The sequence below is a fragment of the Dinoponera quadriceps genome, unplaced genomic scaffold (genome assembly GCF_001313825.1).
Source record: "Dinoponera quadriceps isolate SergipeBrazil2010 unplaced genomic scaffold, ASM131382v1 scaffold1070, whole genome shotgun sequence".
NCBI classification, from domain to species: Eukaryota; Metazoa; Arthropoda; class Insecta; order Hymenoptera; family Formicidae; genus Dinoponera; species Dinoponera quadriceps.
In genome coordinates this window covers 219,883-235,631 of record NW_014555341.1, presented here as the reverse complement: position 1 = coordinate 235,631, position 15,749 = coordinate 219,883, and the positions used below count along the sequence as shown (strand labels likewise).

Sequence of the window (15,749 nt, the reverse complement as noted above, 5' to 3'; positions counted from 1 at the left end):
ATATATATATATATATATATATATATATATATATATTTATTTATTTATTTATTTTTTTATTTATATTTTTATCAATTGTCTCAAAATCTTGTCGACGGTCAGATTGGCCACGTTTACCTTGGAAGCGTGGATGCAATTCGTCATGAGCAGGGTCGCCCCAGCGACGATCTTCGCGGTGTCGCCCAAGTTCACGAGCATGTTCGCTATTTCGGTGACGAGAAAGATACCTAGCATTAAAGTGAAAATACCCGTGGTATAGAGCAAATACAGAAACCGATACTTCCCCGTACGTGGTGGCCATGTCCCCAAGAAGTGAACGATCGACAGGCTCACCTGTAGATGAAAATTTGGCGCGATCGCTTTTCCTCGTTCTTTTTGAAGAATTGTTACTTTATAATCGGAGGACATCGTCTCTCCCGAAACTGAAAATAAGATAAGCAGCCTCACAAATGCTCCCCGCTCGGTTTGAAGGATTATTTATTTATCACACCAGTGCACTTAGTATATACAGTTTACGTAACGCGTTATATTCAACGTTTGAGAACCTAAGTTACTTGTAAGACTATCTTCGTGCGTGGCTATCTTCGGTCATGCGACGTTTCAGAGCCCGCAGCTCCGATATTAATTCCAGTGACAATTTGTGGAAACGAAGGGATACGATGTATCACGAATGTCGTGAATGTCATGAATTGCATGCCGGAATCGATGAAATTAAGACGCTCTCGTAATGCCAGACGCTGCCCTGTAATTTGCGAGAAATTCCGTCGCAATTCCTCAGACGGAAATTATAAGCTCGCTTGAGCCGTAACTTGTAATCAATCATATCACTCTGTTATCGTCGTATCAGGTCGTTGCCCCTTTTCGGGATTCTCATTGTGCACTATTACGAAAGCAATCGACATATAATTACTATCAGTGTAGGCCTATTTTTACTAAAAATAGGAATCCCACTTTAATATATAAACTCACAATATACTTTTTGTGTTAGCACAAATAAAACTTTATTTATCATCATTAACCACTTATATGTATCTATGACAACCGATGTTTTTTTTTTTTTTTTTTTATCGCACGGCCTTCTCCGTAGGCAAGCGGCTATATTGGTCGATAACCTAGGACCTGTATTGGTAATGGAACAGTATTGATAATGAGGCCCACATCAGCAATAATTGCGCAAGACTACTTAATACAATTCCCATTGTCCTCACAATGCGATTCAGTTTCGTAGATTGATGAATTGAAATGAACAGCTCCATTTCTTCGATGATGATTGCACGCAAATATGGATAAGGACGGAATTGGGCAAGTTAATTTCTATTTTTAACTGAATCAAATTAAAAGTTAATGCCTATAAAATTAACTTGGTTAAGTCAAAAGTTACCTAAACTAAAACTAGGTTAATTAAAAGCTAAGTTAATATTAAATTAACTTATTAAAGTTAATAGTTAATTATGCAAAGCCATGCATATATATGTATGCTTTTTTGTACAGTTAATTTTTTAATCGTAGATTAAATTTATGCTAAATAAAGAAAATGATTTCATGTAAGAAAAAGCACTAGCGCTCAAAGAGATAAAAAATTTTGCTGGTATTATTTTTAATTTTTCTTATTTGATATTGTAAGAAGCCCGGAAAGAAGGTGATAATTTTGATATTGATGAATTATTTTAACTTATATAAAAAAATGTTAGTAAATTCAAGTTAATGCATTTTAAATTAACTAAGTTTAAGTTCAACGTTAACTCATTTAAAATTAACTAAATCAAGTTAAGAGTTATTCAATATTTAACGTAACTTTTAATTGAATAACTAGTTATTATTTAACTCTGTGAATTAGAGTTTACAATTCGATAAATCAAGTAACGAGTTTATTACTCAAAACTCGTTTACTTCGAGCATCACGCTAAGATGATGACTCTCGCCAATGTCCTTCCCGCTTTCGAAGTAATTTCCACGCAAACAAATGGAGCATTATTTTCAAAATTTAACGATGCCGGTTTGATCCAGATAGAAAATCAGTCTCTTCTGACTAATAAACAATAAAATAGCGATAAAAATATCGTGAGATTAGAATATCGTGTAGCTGGAATTTCCTCAGAATATCGTACGTACGGGAAGATCGCTTCCTATATGTACAATGTACATTCAGTACCTATTACATTCAGTATCTATTATATATATACATCTATTATATGTGTATATTACATGTGCGTAGATATACATCTATTATATGTGTACATGAATCTACTATATATGTACATTCAGTATCTATTAAGTGTACTTTAGACGAGCTGTTTTGGCTGATGTCAGTGTAATGTAGATCACGAGTTCATAGTGCAACGTCATTGCTGATATACTCAAATACTTGAGTCAATCAGTGTAGATAAGAATGCCGCAGTGAATGGTCAGTTTCCCGGCAACTTTTATTCTGAAATAAACTTGAGGCGAGTTGTTTCAGTTTTCTGTCAACTTTCTAACCTGCTGTGATTAAAGGATTCTGTTTTCTGCGCAAATCCTGTCCGTATAATTTGCTGGATAAATAACGCAAGTCGATAATAAGTTGTGTGAAAAATGACGTCACTAGCGATGTTGAGCAGGGATGTACCTGATATCGAAGTAAGTGCAAAAGCTAGCTAACGGAAAGCAATTTCCGCGACCTCTGTATAATTCGGATTTCGAAAGATACAGAGAAAATAATTTTTTTAAAGATCTGAAAATTTGAAAATCAAAAAAATATATATATAATTTTGTTTTGTGTAATTCAACGCGAAATTTCATTTCTCCTTAAGAAAGAAGATATAATTTAAAAATAAATTAAACATAATCAATTAAAATGATTAAAAGATATAATTTAACGCGAAATTTTATTTTTTTTTTAGCTTTTACGCCTTTCTGTGCGTTCATTCAGTTATATTTCCTGTTCTTTCCCATTAAACACCAATTAACGTTAACATCACATCAATATTATAATTTTCCACTCGACAATGAAAATATAACGCATGTGTTATGTAACAGTTTAATTGTTAAGTGGGAATTGTCACATTACGTTAGTGATAGTTGATATTTATTGCTTTCTCTCTTCATAAAACGAAAAATATTCATGTAAGTTTTCTAAAGACCCTTTAAAATTCGACCTTTAAATCTGACATTTATTTTAACAATCTGAAAGATTAGATTGTACTTTTCATGTCTTTCAGCTATCTCTCGGACTGTTATTGTGAATTATTATTTTTATTCGATAAGAACTACGATAACACATTATTGACACTTTATTTTTATGACAGCTAATTGAAATTTTCAGAATCTGCTGCACATCAATCCGAAGTTAAAGAATTACACGAATTTTGTGCCTTCGGCGCACACCAAGCAGAATAAGCAACATTGGAAGAGAAACATCCACGATAAATGTGATGTAAGGTCGTTTAGATTATATTTATTATGTCAGTGAAGATATTGTACCTTCCGTGAAAAAACGTTAATTAATTTCAGCGAAACGAATAATATGACATGATATGAATTATTTACAACTGCTTGTCATATTTTGCTACGTAATATTTCTTCGAGATATGCGTAAAGAAAGTCGACCGATAAGATTGTGACTTTTGTTACGTGTGTTCTTTTCGAAATAGTTTAAAATAACCACATTTTACAATGCTGCTCTATTTATAGCGTTTGTTAAATTGTAATTACGTTTGCGGACTATGCAAAAAGTACCCAGAGAAACATGCGGGAAATACCTCTGGAATGTGAAAATATATATGATATAGGGAAAATAGGCTAGACAATTATCAGTTAAAGGAGATCTAAATTGAAACTCAATATATTTGTCTCGTTATCTGCAACGATTAAGTTTTACGGCGGCTGAGGATTAGTTGACAATATCAACGTGTTCGTCGATTAATACATAAGATACATTATATTCAGTAAACATTAATTATCAGTAACGTAAAATCAAAGTTACATTGGAAAAAATAAAGTATTATATTCAAGTATAATAATAATAAATCGTTACTCCAATAGTGATGAACAAATGTTTACTTAAATTAAGTAAATATTACTTGAATTTAGCACCTTTTGGTTACATTCAAATAATATTTAATTAATCTAAGTGAAATTTACTTAGTCCAAGTAAACATTTTGCTCGGAACTGGAGTAATTATTTACTTGAATGCGGCATTTTTTTTTCATGTGTATAATTTTACAACTTAACAATGTAATTATTGCATAACCGTTACATAACGCACGCGTTATATTTACATTGAATATTATAATATTGATGTTATATTAATTGATATTGACTGAATATCGTGTCAATTTATACAATAGGCAAAGAAGCATTACAAAACACGTTCTGAAAATATATTTCGCTGATCCACCGACAACCTTAATTAACACTTCGATAATAATCTGTGCGTCACCTTAATGATAAATTAATATTTCTCTTTCAGGGCTGCCTGCCCTTAACGAAAAACTTTGATGACATCAAGCACACTACCCTGAGTGAGCGCGGAGCTCTGAAGGAAGCGGCGCGTTGCTTGAAGTGCGCCGACGCGCCTTGTCAAAAGTCCTGCCCGACGCAGTTGGACATCAAGTCCTTCATCACTTCCATCTCCAATAAGAACTACTATGGCGCAGCCAAGGCGATTCTCTCGGACAATCCGCTCGGTCTCACCTGCGGCATGGTTTGCCCGACCAGCGACCTTTGCGTGGGCGGATGCAATCTCTATGCGACCGAGGAGGGACCTATCAACATCGGTGGTCTTCAACACTTCGCCTTAGACGTACGCGATATTGCGACGGTTGCCTGAATCGAAATTTTCGCGCCACTTATGAACCAAATTTGATTCTTCGAAAGAAACTCGATTTCGATCAATCTTTCTTCTCTGTGCCGCGGAAATTTAAGGGTCATCATCGAGGTCAAAGTGGGAATAAATTATATTATTAAGATTGAAATCGCATCTATTTTGTTATTTTTAGTTTCTATTGTGTTTTACACAATTAAAGGTTTAACATAGGTCCAAAATTTCGACTTAGCTGCGGGAATCAATGTTAAATATTCATTGATATATTACTATAGATCTATCAAAAAGATAGAAAAGTACATTCTTTAGAGTCACAGTAACCATTGAGCGCTTACTAAACTTCAGCTTCTGCTGAACGTAATTAGTGTCTATTCCTATACAATTTTTTAATATTAGGTTGGTGCGTATGAAATGTCGCATTCTCTTTACATGCGGACGTTTTCCTCCCTGTTTTCGTTATACTTTTGTATTTGGCATAACCTCATTCATACTCGTATTGTCCATTGCCAGAGACTCATTTCAACAAAATAGGTTTTCTCGAAGGTCTTCCCTTTTTTATTTCTTTTGAGTTTATTACCGATATGAATTCTGCCGACATTCGCGTCATTTTCTTATATGAGTACAAACTTGGTAATAGTGCTGCAAAAGCTGCACGCAACATAAACCAAGCGTTTGGGGAGAATACGGTTAACAATCGGAAAGTGCAGCGTTGGTTCGAAAAATTTCGGACTGGCGATTTTTCACTGCAAAATGAGCCGCGCGGAAGACCCAAAACGTCTGTGAATAATGATGACCTGAAGGCTCTAGTGGAAGCGGATCCAGCCGTATCCACGAGGGAACTTGCTATCAGGATGAAAGTTGACCATACAACGATATTGAGACACCAAATTGTACTCCCATCGCTTGTGAATCGGCATGGCCCGCTACTGCTCCATGACAACGCTCGGCCGCACACATCGCACAAAACAATTGCGAAACTGAACGAACTGGAATATGAAGTTTTGCAGCATCCACCATATTCACCGGATCTCTCGCCGACCGATTTTCATTTTTTCAAGCATTTAGAGCTGTTTTTAAGAGGCAAACACCATGAAAATGAAGACAGTCTAAAAAACTCGATATCAGAGTTTATTAATTCTAAAGACCAAAATTTTTTTAAGACAGGCATCTACGCTTTAAAATCTCGTTGGGAGAAGTGTATTGAAGCGAATGGAGCATACTTTGATTGAATAAACAGCTTTTGAAGAAAGATATACAGTTTTATACAATCACTTAAGAATCCGACATTTCATATGCACCAACCTAATACAAACGATAGTTGATGTATTCAGGTATCAAAAATTTTAACTAGAACACATGAGAAATACTATGTAAAATGTATTACATAAATGTGCATGACTCTTTTACATACTAATGGCTTTTTCAGATTTTCAAGCGGATGAACATCCCACAGATCAGAATTCCTGGTCAAACGGTACCTCATGCGAGCACGAAGATCGGCCTGCTCGGTTGTGGACCAGCTTCTCTCTCCTGCGCGACGTTCCTCGCTCGACTCGGCTACGACGATATTACTATTTTCGAGAAGGAAAAATACATCGGCGGCTTGAGTTCTTCCGAAATACCGCAGTACAGACTCCCGTACGATGTCGTGAATTTCGAGGTCAATCTCGTCCGCGATCTAGGTGTGAAGATCGAATTGGGAAGGTCGCTGTGCGAAGACGATCTCACGATACAGGTAAGATTAGTTTACATATAAAATGAAAAGTATGCGGTTTTGTGATTAAAAAGTGAGAGTACGATGTGAAATTTGCTATCAAGAATTTTTACTTTCCACTACGTACGATAATTATAAAAGTGTAGTAATGATCTAATTTTACTGCGGAGAAAAGAGATTGGTCGAATTAACGTGACAATGAACAAGCCAAACTCGCATTTTGTCTGACATAATTTCTGATTCTTACAGAATTTCTGGTTCTTACAGCCAAATCCGGCTGTAAGAACCAGAAATTCTGTTTTCTTCGAGCAAAACGCTTTCGGCCCGTTTAATCGTTACGTTAATTCAACTAACCTTTTTCCTCCGTGTAGAATTAATTTTTGGTAGCAACGAATGCTCGAAATGTTTCAGAAACTGCAAGACGATGGGTACCAGGCGATCTTTCTGGGGATCGGGCTACCCGAGCCGAAAAATATACCAATCTTCGAAAACCTCACGCCTGAGATGGGTTTCTTCACCTCGAAGGGTTTTCTACCCGCTGTCGCGAAAAGCAGCAAACCGGGGATGTGCGCTTGTAAGAGTTACCAGGAACTACCGTCTCTCCGTGGCAACGTGATCGTACTCGGTGCGGGGGATACCGCTTTCGACTGCGCCACTTCCGCCCTCAGATGCGGGGCGAAGAAGGTGTACGTCGTCTTCCGGAAAGGTTTCACCAATATCCGGGCAGTTCCAGAAGAGGTAGTCATCAACCGTTATGAAACAAATTTAAACAGTTTTAGAATTTTAAAAGAGCTTAATTTTTCGAGAAATATCGAATTTCGGCGAATGCCACGAATTGTTTTCAGGTTGATTTAGCGAAAAACGAGAAGTGCGAATTCATACCTTTCCTGTCGCCGAAGCGAGTGATGACTCGAGGGACGCTTCGTAACAGGATCATCGGGATGGAATTTTGCCGGACCGAGCAAAACGTGAAAGGCGAGTGGATAGAGGACGAGGAGCAAACGTTTAAACTAAAGGCGGACTTCGTGATCTCGGCTTTCGGCTCGGGATTGTACGACACCTCCGGTGAGCAATTTTTGTCAGATCAATCGAGAAAAGGACGAACGAGAGAGAGAGAGAGAGAAAGAGAGAGAGAGAGAGAGAGAGAGAGAGAGAGAGACAAGGCAAATAAATAGAGATTACGTTCACAATGCGGACAGTCAGGTGTGCCATGGCACCTGTCAAGATGAACAAGTGGGACCTACCGGAAGTGAATGAGGCCACGATGACGACGTCCGTACCAGGTGTGTTCTGCGGAGGTGACTTAGCTGGCGTCTCCCAGACGACCGTGGAATCCGTGAATGACGGCAAGACAGCTGCATGGTACATTCACAAGTATATACAGGTGTGTGTTAGGGTCGGTTAGCATTGTGTCTTTACATTAATTACGACAGTCGAGATCTTTGTTTGGAATTTCGCGAGACTTTCAAACGCTATTCAAACAGAACACTATTGACGAGTGACAGACGAATTCAGATGACGGTAAGTTCGAAATAACCTAATTAACAGCAACCAACTGTAACGTTGCAACAAAGTTATAATTTATTTCTCACTCGGCGATGCAACTGTTACAACGCGTGTTATATTGCATTTACATTGTTGTTGGATGAGAAATTATAACATTATAATTATAACATTAACGTTACTATTAATTGTTGTTAACTGGAAATGTGACAAAGACAAATATATGCCGGCTCGCACTTGTCTCAATGAAATTGCTGAGCATACAAAGTGAAACTTTATTATAGTTTTATTATGTATTTTATATTCACTTCTATTATATACTCCTTTACTTTGTTATTCTTCTAAATTAGCAAAATAATTTCCAGAATTATGTTGCTAATCACAGGCAACTTTTTTATATCTCTTCTTCAGGAATCGCGCGGTTTGACAGTACCGGAGAGTCCGCAACTACCTAAGTTCCACACCGCCATCGACGAGGTCGATTTGAGCGTCGAGGTATGCGGCATGAAATTCGAGAATCCCTTCGGTCTGGCTTCCGCACCACCTTGCACAAGCAGTGCGATGATCCGACGCGCTTTCGAGACCGGTTGGGCTTTCGCCGTCACGAAGACCTTCAGCTTAGACAAGGTACCTCTTGAGATAATCATTGTCAAAAACCGAGTAACGTTTCACTCTTCTAATTCATATTCTTTCTTTAGGATCTCGTCACCAATGTGTCGCCGCGCATCGTAAAAGACACGACGTCCGGTTATCATTACGGACCCGAACAGAGTAGCTTCTTGAACATCGAGCTGATATCTGAAAAAACCGCGGATTATTGGTGCGGAAGCATCACAGAATTAAAACGGGACTTTCCTACGAAGGTGCGTGTTCTACTTATTTTCTTTCTGTGATTATATTAGTATAATATATATATGGAAAAGGCAGTTTGATTGAAACGGACAAACCAAACTCGGTTTTTCTAACTAGAAGTTTTGTTCCCTCCAATAAAAATCTACTTGGCTTGTCCATTTCAGGACAAATTCAGTCAATCTATAGTTTTCAAGTTTCGGAAAGAACCGTTTTTTCCAGATTTTCCGTGATTTTTTTTGGTTTTCTATCTTCTTTACGGAAATAAAGTAAAATGTGACAGATTTTACACACGAGCATTTTTCCAAATGAATTTTTGTACCCTTGGGACAAAAAGCGGTGAAAGAAAACCAAACCATTTTCCGTGTAACATAAAAATACAATCGAAAATTGTACAATAATGTATCAAAATATTTTATCAACGAGAAGTCGATGTGATTATAAATTAATGGCTAGTGAGAGGCCGACCTTTCAGTTACTCGACATTAGCGCATGTCTTTGTGTAGATTGTCATCGCGAGTATCATGTGTACGTACAACAAAGGCGACTGGACCGAGCTGGCGAGGAAAGCGGAAGCAGCTGGTTCTGACGCCTTGGAATTAAATCTGTCCTGCCCTCATGGTATGGGAGAATCCGGAATGGGTCTGGTTTGTGGTCAGGTGTGTGTTCGTTATGATTTGAGAAAAAAAGAACTTTAAATCGATTCGTTGTAACTGTAATTGACAGGATCCCGATCTAGTCAGGAACATCTCCAGATGGGTTCGCGAAGCCGTCAAGATACCATTTTTCGTGAAATTAACGCCCAACATCACCGACATCGTTTCCATCGCCAAAGCAGCTTACGAAGGTAACCGAAAATATTCCAAGATCAATGCGAAGTTAAATCAAAATATCCCTGATGGGGAGATATTTTGCTGAAGATACTATGAAATCGATGAAAACTGAAATGAAAGTTATTGAAAAATTACTGAATATATATAAAAATTAATTGTAATTTTCTTTATGAGATTCAATGTAATATTGTAAAGTATAAGGAAAGTTAAATTATTATAAGTTATAAGTATTAATAAGTTACATTATTGAAAAATAAAAAAAGTTTGAAATATTAGACATCATAAAGTTAAATAAAACTGAGAACTGTGACTTTTTAAAGAAAAATTGCTGAAATATCGACGGAAGTAATTTTTTACCGAAATATTGATGAAATGATAACAAAATGGAGTCAACTGAGAGATTTTCAAATATATTTCAGCAAATTTTCAAATAAATTAAAATATTTGTATCAGGGACGTTACGAAGAATGAAAGAGAAAGAGAGAAGAATAGACATTCATATTTAACGCGGTTGTCGCAATTTAAACATTAGACGTTCGGACGATCGAATTCTCAAGAAATTCGCATATAAAAACCTCGATATAACAGCCACTTCATTCACACGATCCTCGACACAGGTAAGGCCGATGGCGTGGCTACGATCAACACCGTGCAAGGATTAATGGGGCTGCGCTCTGACGCGACGCCGTGGCCGGCGATCGACTCCAAGTTCTCGACGTACGGCGGAATATCGGGGAACGTTATCAGACCGCAAGCACTCAGGGCTATCTCGATGATCTCGAAGCAGATCCCGGGATTCCCGATATTCGGCATTGGCGGCATCGATTCAGCCGACGTCGCCCTGCAATTCTTGCATTGCGGTGCGTCGGTCGTCCAGGTAAGTTGCCCGCATTACTTACTCGAATATTACTCGAGAAGAGAGACCTGTTTAAATTGAACGATCAAAAATGCGTGCGTGGAACATCATTCAAGTGCGCATTCACCTGATACGCAGGTTGGCAGCGCCATTCAGAATCAAGACTTCACCTTGATAGACGATTATGTGACCGGTTTGAAAACCTTACTATACCTGAAGAGCCTGGCACACGTGAAGGGATGGGACGGCCAGAGCCCGCCGACATTTAAGCATCAGAAAGGCAAGCCTGTCTCCTTGCAACATGCTCTCGGCAAAGTGAGTATTAATCACCGGTTGATCGTGAACTTTTAGAGGGTGACTTTCATCAAACTCAAATTAAGCCAATCAATGAGCAATAATAAGAATTGCCGATATCAGTTTTCGATTCCGTAACTTGTCGTTCGACGATCATCGAGAAATTAATAATTTCTACCTGCGTTAGCAAGGATCTGTCTGTGGAGCAGGTAATGTTTGACTGACAGCGATCTAAAATCGTCGATTGGATTAATCCTCGGCAAAAAATGTGTCATATATAATCATATGAAAAAATAAAAAAATATATAAAATTATGTTTAATTCTTTATATGTATGAAAAATTTTTACCTGCTCAGAGTTTGATGGAGGTCATCCTCAGACGCGAAATGCCGATCGATCGACAAACACGAGCGTGAACTACTTGTTTCTATCGCAAAAGCGTTTCACCTTATAAGTTTGGCGCTTGCAACATTTTTTTCGAATCGTCTTCTCATTCATGTCTGTCTTCCGTGTCCAATCTAATTTTTTTCTTTCCAGAATGTGCCGTACTTCGGCGAGTACCAAAAGCTGCGCGAGCAGAAGATAGCCGAGTTGAAGGCGAACTCGAGCCCCTTGAACGGAGTCGTGGAGGTAACTCGACCGGCTCCGGCACCGATCATGCCGACACCCAGTGTCAAGGACGTAATAGGCAAAGCGTTGACCAACATCACTAGTTACAAAAAATTGGATAACAAGAAGCAAATGGTCGCCTTGATCGACGATGTACGTAGAATGACACTTCCCGGATAACATTAAGACGTCCTAAAGACGTCTTTTAGACAATAAGATGTAAAAAGGACGTTTTTGAGACGTCTTTTAGACATATGTCTTATTTGGGTTATTTCGATCATCAGCTCAGTGAAAGAAAAAACCGAAAGATCATCGGTGGAATGTTGTAGCAACGATATTCATTAATTAACAATAACAATATTCGATGAAGGATGATCTGCTGTTTCTGGTTCACCGAGTACTGAGGACCCTTGTCGTCGTATTTATCTACCGTTCCTTTCAGGATATGTGCATTAATTGCGGAAAGTGCTACATGGCTTGCGCGGATTCCGGGTACCAAGCGATCACCTTCGACTTCGACACCCACATCCCCAAGGTAACGGATGACTGTACCGGATGCACGCTCTGTTTGTCCGTATGCCCGATCATCGATTGTATCACGTGAGTTCGAAATACAAATGCAAACTTGATGACTTTTGAATCGGTTTTAATCCTACTCTTGATCATTAAGAGATATCCACCAATTTAACTAACTAAGTTTCCACTTTTTTAGCATGGTTCCTAAAACGATACCGCACTATATCAAAAGAGGCGTGCCACTAAAAAATACGCTTGAGCTGTAGTAAGCGAAAGTTCCGTGTGAGACGCTTTCAAGAAACGCCGAAAATGACTTACATTAATATGCGTAAAATGTTATTTGCGGAATAGTCGAAAATTAAGTGAAGAATGTTTATAATGGATAAATGAAAGAACAATGTATAAACGAAAGGGACAACATATCACAAATTATTTTTGTTATTAATAAAAAGTTGACAATGACCTATTTGATTGGTGAATAATAAAAAGTGGTGGAAGAAGTAAAATCAAAGATGCCTATAATTTGCCTTGGTGTTTAACTTTTATTTACACTATGTACATCGTACTCGCGTTGCAATGTACAATGACTACATTTGATTAGTTGTACAATTTTACAGCAAAATATATGTATACATACATACACATATTAGTAGCCTCTGAGGATCCCAAACCATCGGTACAGAATCGCTTCAGATTCCCCTTGAAAACAGGCGTTATTTTAACGACTAACGAGAAATCATGATCCTCGAATTAAAATCGACTTTCGCTGATTCTAACTCAAGGATTCTAGTTTCTCATTAGTCGCTGAAATAACGCTTGTTCTTAAGTGAAATTGCAAATTTTCGAGAACGCGAAGCCGCCAAGACTGAGGTTATTGTGTTAAAAGCGAAAACAAGTGCGTCTGTTGCAGATTTGAATCCATGAAAGTAGTTCCATCTAGCTTTATCCGGAGCGAAATATAGCGGTCCTTCCAGAATTGAGCGTTACTGTAACTATTCCTAGTATCTAGGATTGTCGATCCATTCGTACCTCTCGCAAGAGTTCAGACAGTTCTCATCCTTTTCCCTAAAAAGTATGTTTATTTAAGTTACATTCAATTAATCACCATTTTAATTTCAATGAACATTATTCGATTATAATTAAAATTAAATGGAATAACTAACGTATAACATGTCGTTTTCATAATTTGACTTACGTGTCACAATCCTCTTTCGGACACCTGCATGTGAAACATTGAGGTTGCAATATATTGAAGTACGTCCATCCGATTTGATTGGCGATTGGACAGTTAACGGCCTTCAGACAGTTGTAGAATTCAGAGTCGCACGAACAGGCAGATCTGTTGAAAGAAGATTACAAGAGCTTGACACACTTGGCGATCCCAAAGTGAATATCGATTATAGATCATGGATTATTAGATTAAGAGAAAAACGCGAGCGTTACTGAAACTTGTGTCTAGTGCTTCGCTCAGTACTGCAATTATAATTAACTTGCAATATAAACATGTGTATGTGACGAACTATATTGTAATATAACTTATGCAAGTTACGATACATTAAACTGTAATTACAATATTATGTGTTTGCAAAGGCAGAAGACATGAGTTTTATGGAATCTCTATCATACTTCGTGAAGAGACCGTCGTTCTTGAGGTTGCCCAGAGTATCATTGGCCGCGATGTCCTTGTAGCACTTGTCGTGCGCTCGACAACACTTATCCAACCCAGAAAACCGGCCCAAATCATCGTCACTTACTGCTATATCTCCATCGCCGCACCATTTCGTTCCTGGTGTACGTATCGCGCCGTCGGCAGGATAGAAAAATGCGATGACAGAAGACAGTGTCAATTAATAATGACGATATACGAGTGGGCCTCATTGTACAAAAGATTCCATTAACGCAATCCCATTCAATAGACATAGTGACATCGAAAATTTCCAATCAGGCGCATTGTGTCCGAATATCCGTGCGTTGTAACTATCTAACTTAGTGAATTGGCAACGGTGTTTCAAAACAGCATTTATGATGTACAAATATTCAATAGCAAGATATGTCGCACGATTCATTCGCACTCAATGTTTAGTCAGGCCTCCTCCAAAACGCGAATTTTAATCCCGATCTCTTTATCTTGCAGACTATTTACGACATTCCCGACTCTCACAAAGAGGTTCGCTCGGGTTATTATGGACGGGTTGTTATGGACGATATTAGCAAGACGTTAAAAACACTTGGAATTCCGGATAATTAGCTAAGTGTTCTGCATCAATAAATATCCGATAGAGATTATTCCTCGTGTATTTCTGAATAAGATAGATGAGAAAATAGTTCTATTTGCAAAAGTCTTATCTTAATTACCCGCCGAATTTTTTCTTTACGACGTCCGCGATTATAAACAATAATCTCGGGTTACCTACCTGGGAAAATCAGTTGGAACTCCTTGCCCATCTTATTCAAGGTATCACCGTAGCAAACCTTCTTAGGCTCCTCTGATTTTTTTCCTAACAACTTGTTCCATCTATTTTCCATATTTTCCTTTAAATTATTCATATTCTCCTTCATATTCTCCTTCATATTTTGCCATTTATCTCCCAGGTTTTTCTGCTGCTCTTTTATTAATTCTTCTATATCTTTCTTTTTTGTTTCGATATTTTTCTTCATTTCTTTCATAAAATCGTCCAGGAGATTTTTCCTGCCATCCTTTCGAGCGTCCGAGGCTCTTTGCAGTTTTTCCATCATAGTCGTTGCCCATTCTCTCGGTTCTTGTATGATACTTTCAAAAATTTTGTCTATGTCTTTTTCTCCAGTAATTCCCAACAACTTTCCCAACATTTCTTTTTTCCATTTTGTTCCTTCTTCCGCGAATTTCTTCATGCGTTCCACTCTGGCTTTCCAATTATTTCCCAGTTTTTCAAAATCGTCTTTCATATTTTTCATTGATTTCTCCAAAAAACTTAGTTTAGCACTCTCGGAACCAGGTTCTACCGGTTGCATACAGATATCGTCCGTGACATCGTCCGTGACATCGTCCGTCGTTTCGACATCTTTCGAAACATCGTCCGAAACATCCTGCGACGACGTAAATCCTGCGACGACGACGAGGGCGAGGAACGCGAACAAACAAAAACGTAGGTGCGACATCTTGTCGTTTGGCCAACTGAAATAAATGTTGTAAAAATGCACGGAGAGACACCTTAATATAAGCCGGAATGACATAATGTCGGCGCAATGACATATTGTGAACGCAAGAAGATGGAGGAGGGAAGGGAGGACGAATTTAATGGAGAGTAAAAGACAGCGAATGGCACTTCCGCGAGCGATCTTTTTGTTTAGACATGAGCAATGATAGATTATTATGTGTCATTGTAACCACTTTTAATTGACTTAGTCGCAGGTGGAAATACTTTATGACGTCTAACAATATACGAGCAGTAGCATTTTCTATTTTTTACATAAGTGTTTACGGAAGAACATTATGGGTGTGTGTGTGTGTGTGCGCGTGTGTTGTGTGTAAAATATGCAATGATAAGAATTGTCATACAACACGCGTATCTAAAAGACGTCTTATTGTCTGAAACATGTCTTGATGTTCTTTGAGTTTATTTAATGTTCCTCGTCCTCGGCCACAGTCATTTTGATCGATGGCGCCCAAGGCGAGAAAACGTACGCACCAAATTCTTGCAGAATACGTAGAAAAATCAAAGGATGTGCCTATAAAATGTAATCGATTGTCTCATTTGCAAAAAGATCTACATGTCACTTTTGGGTCGACGGAT

General features: G+C 38.1%; 3 protein-coding genes across 3 annotated transcripts in view; 1 reads left to right on the top strand and 2 right to left on the bottom strand.

Moving 5' to 3' along the window:
* Window positions 1–408, bottom strand: part of LOC106743852 (odorant receptor Or1) — a 3,981-nt gene extending 3,573 nt beyond the window's left edge. The window contains exon 1 of the mRNA XM_014618076.1: window positions 118–408. Within this exon, the coding sequence (XP_014473562.1) occupies window positions 118–408 (291 nt within the window). The remainder of the gene's footprint in view (window positions 1–117) is intronic.
* A 1,947-nt stretch (window positions 409–2,355) lies between these two features.
* Window positions 2,356–12,487, top strand: LOC106743935 (dihydropyrimidine dehydrogenase [NADP(+)]). The gene is made up of 16 exons (XM_014618287.1): window positions 2,356–2,616; window positions 3,302–3,412; window positions 4,449–4,781; window positions 6,229–6,537; window positions 6,928–7,254; window positions 7,362–7,581; window positions 7,716–7,900; window positions 8,431–8,646; window positions 8,718–8,882; window positions 9,375–9,527; window positions 9,595–9,715; window positions 10,319–10,578; window positions 10,696–10,872; window positions 11,389–11,613; window positions 11,903–12,060; window positions 12,173–12,487. Exons 1-16 carry the CDS (start codon window positions 2,572–2,574, stop codon window positions 12,240–12,242), a joined length of 3,075 nt encoding a protein of 1,024 aa, XP_014473773.1. The 5' UTR covers window positions 2,356–2,571; the 3' UTR covers window positions 12,243–12,487.
* Window positions 12,488–12,498: 11 nt separating this feature from the next.
* On the bottom strand, window positions 12,499–15,130 carry LOC106743936. Its single transcript, XM_014618289.1, has 4 exons — window positions 14,391–15,130; window positions 13,603–13,762; window positions 13,172–13,315; window positions 12,499–13,041 (listed from the first exon to the last, which is right to left on the bottom strand). The coding sequence occupies exons 1-4, from the start codon at window positions 15,112–15,114 to the stop codon at window positions 12,975–12,977; spliced, it is 1,095 nt and encodes a 364-aa protein (XP_014473775.1). The 5' UTR covers window positions 15,115–15,130; the 3' UTR covers window positions 12,499–12,974.
* Window positions 15,131–15,749: the final 619 nt, after the last annotated feature.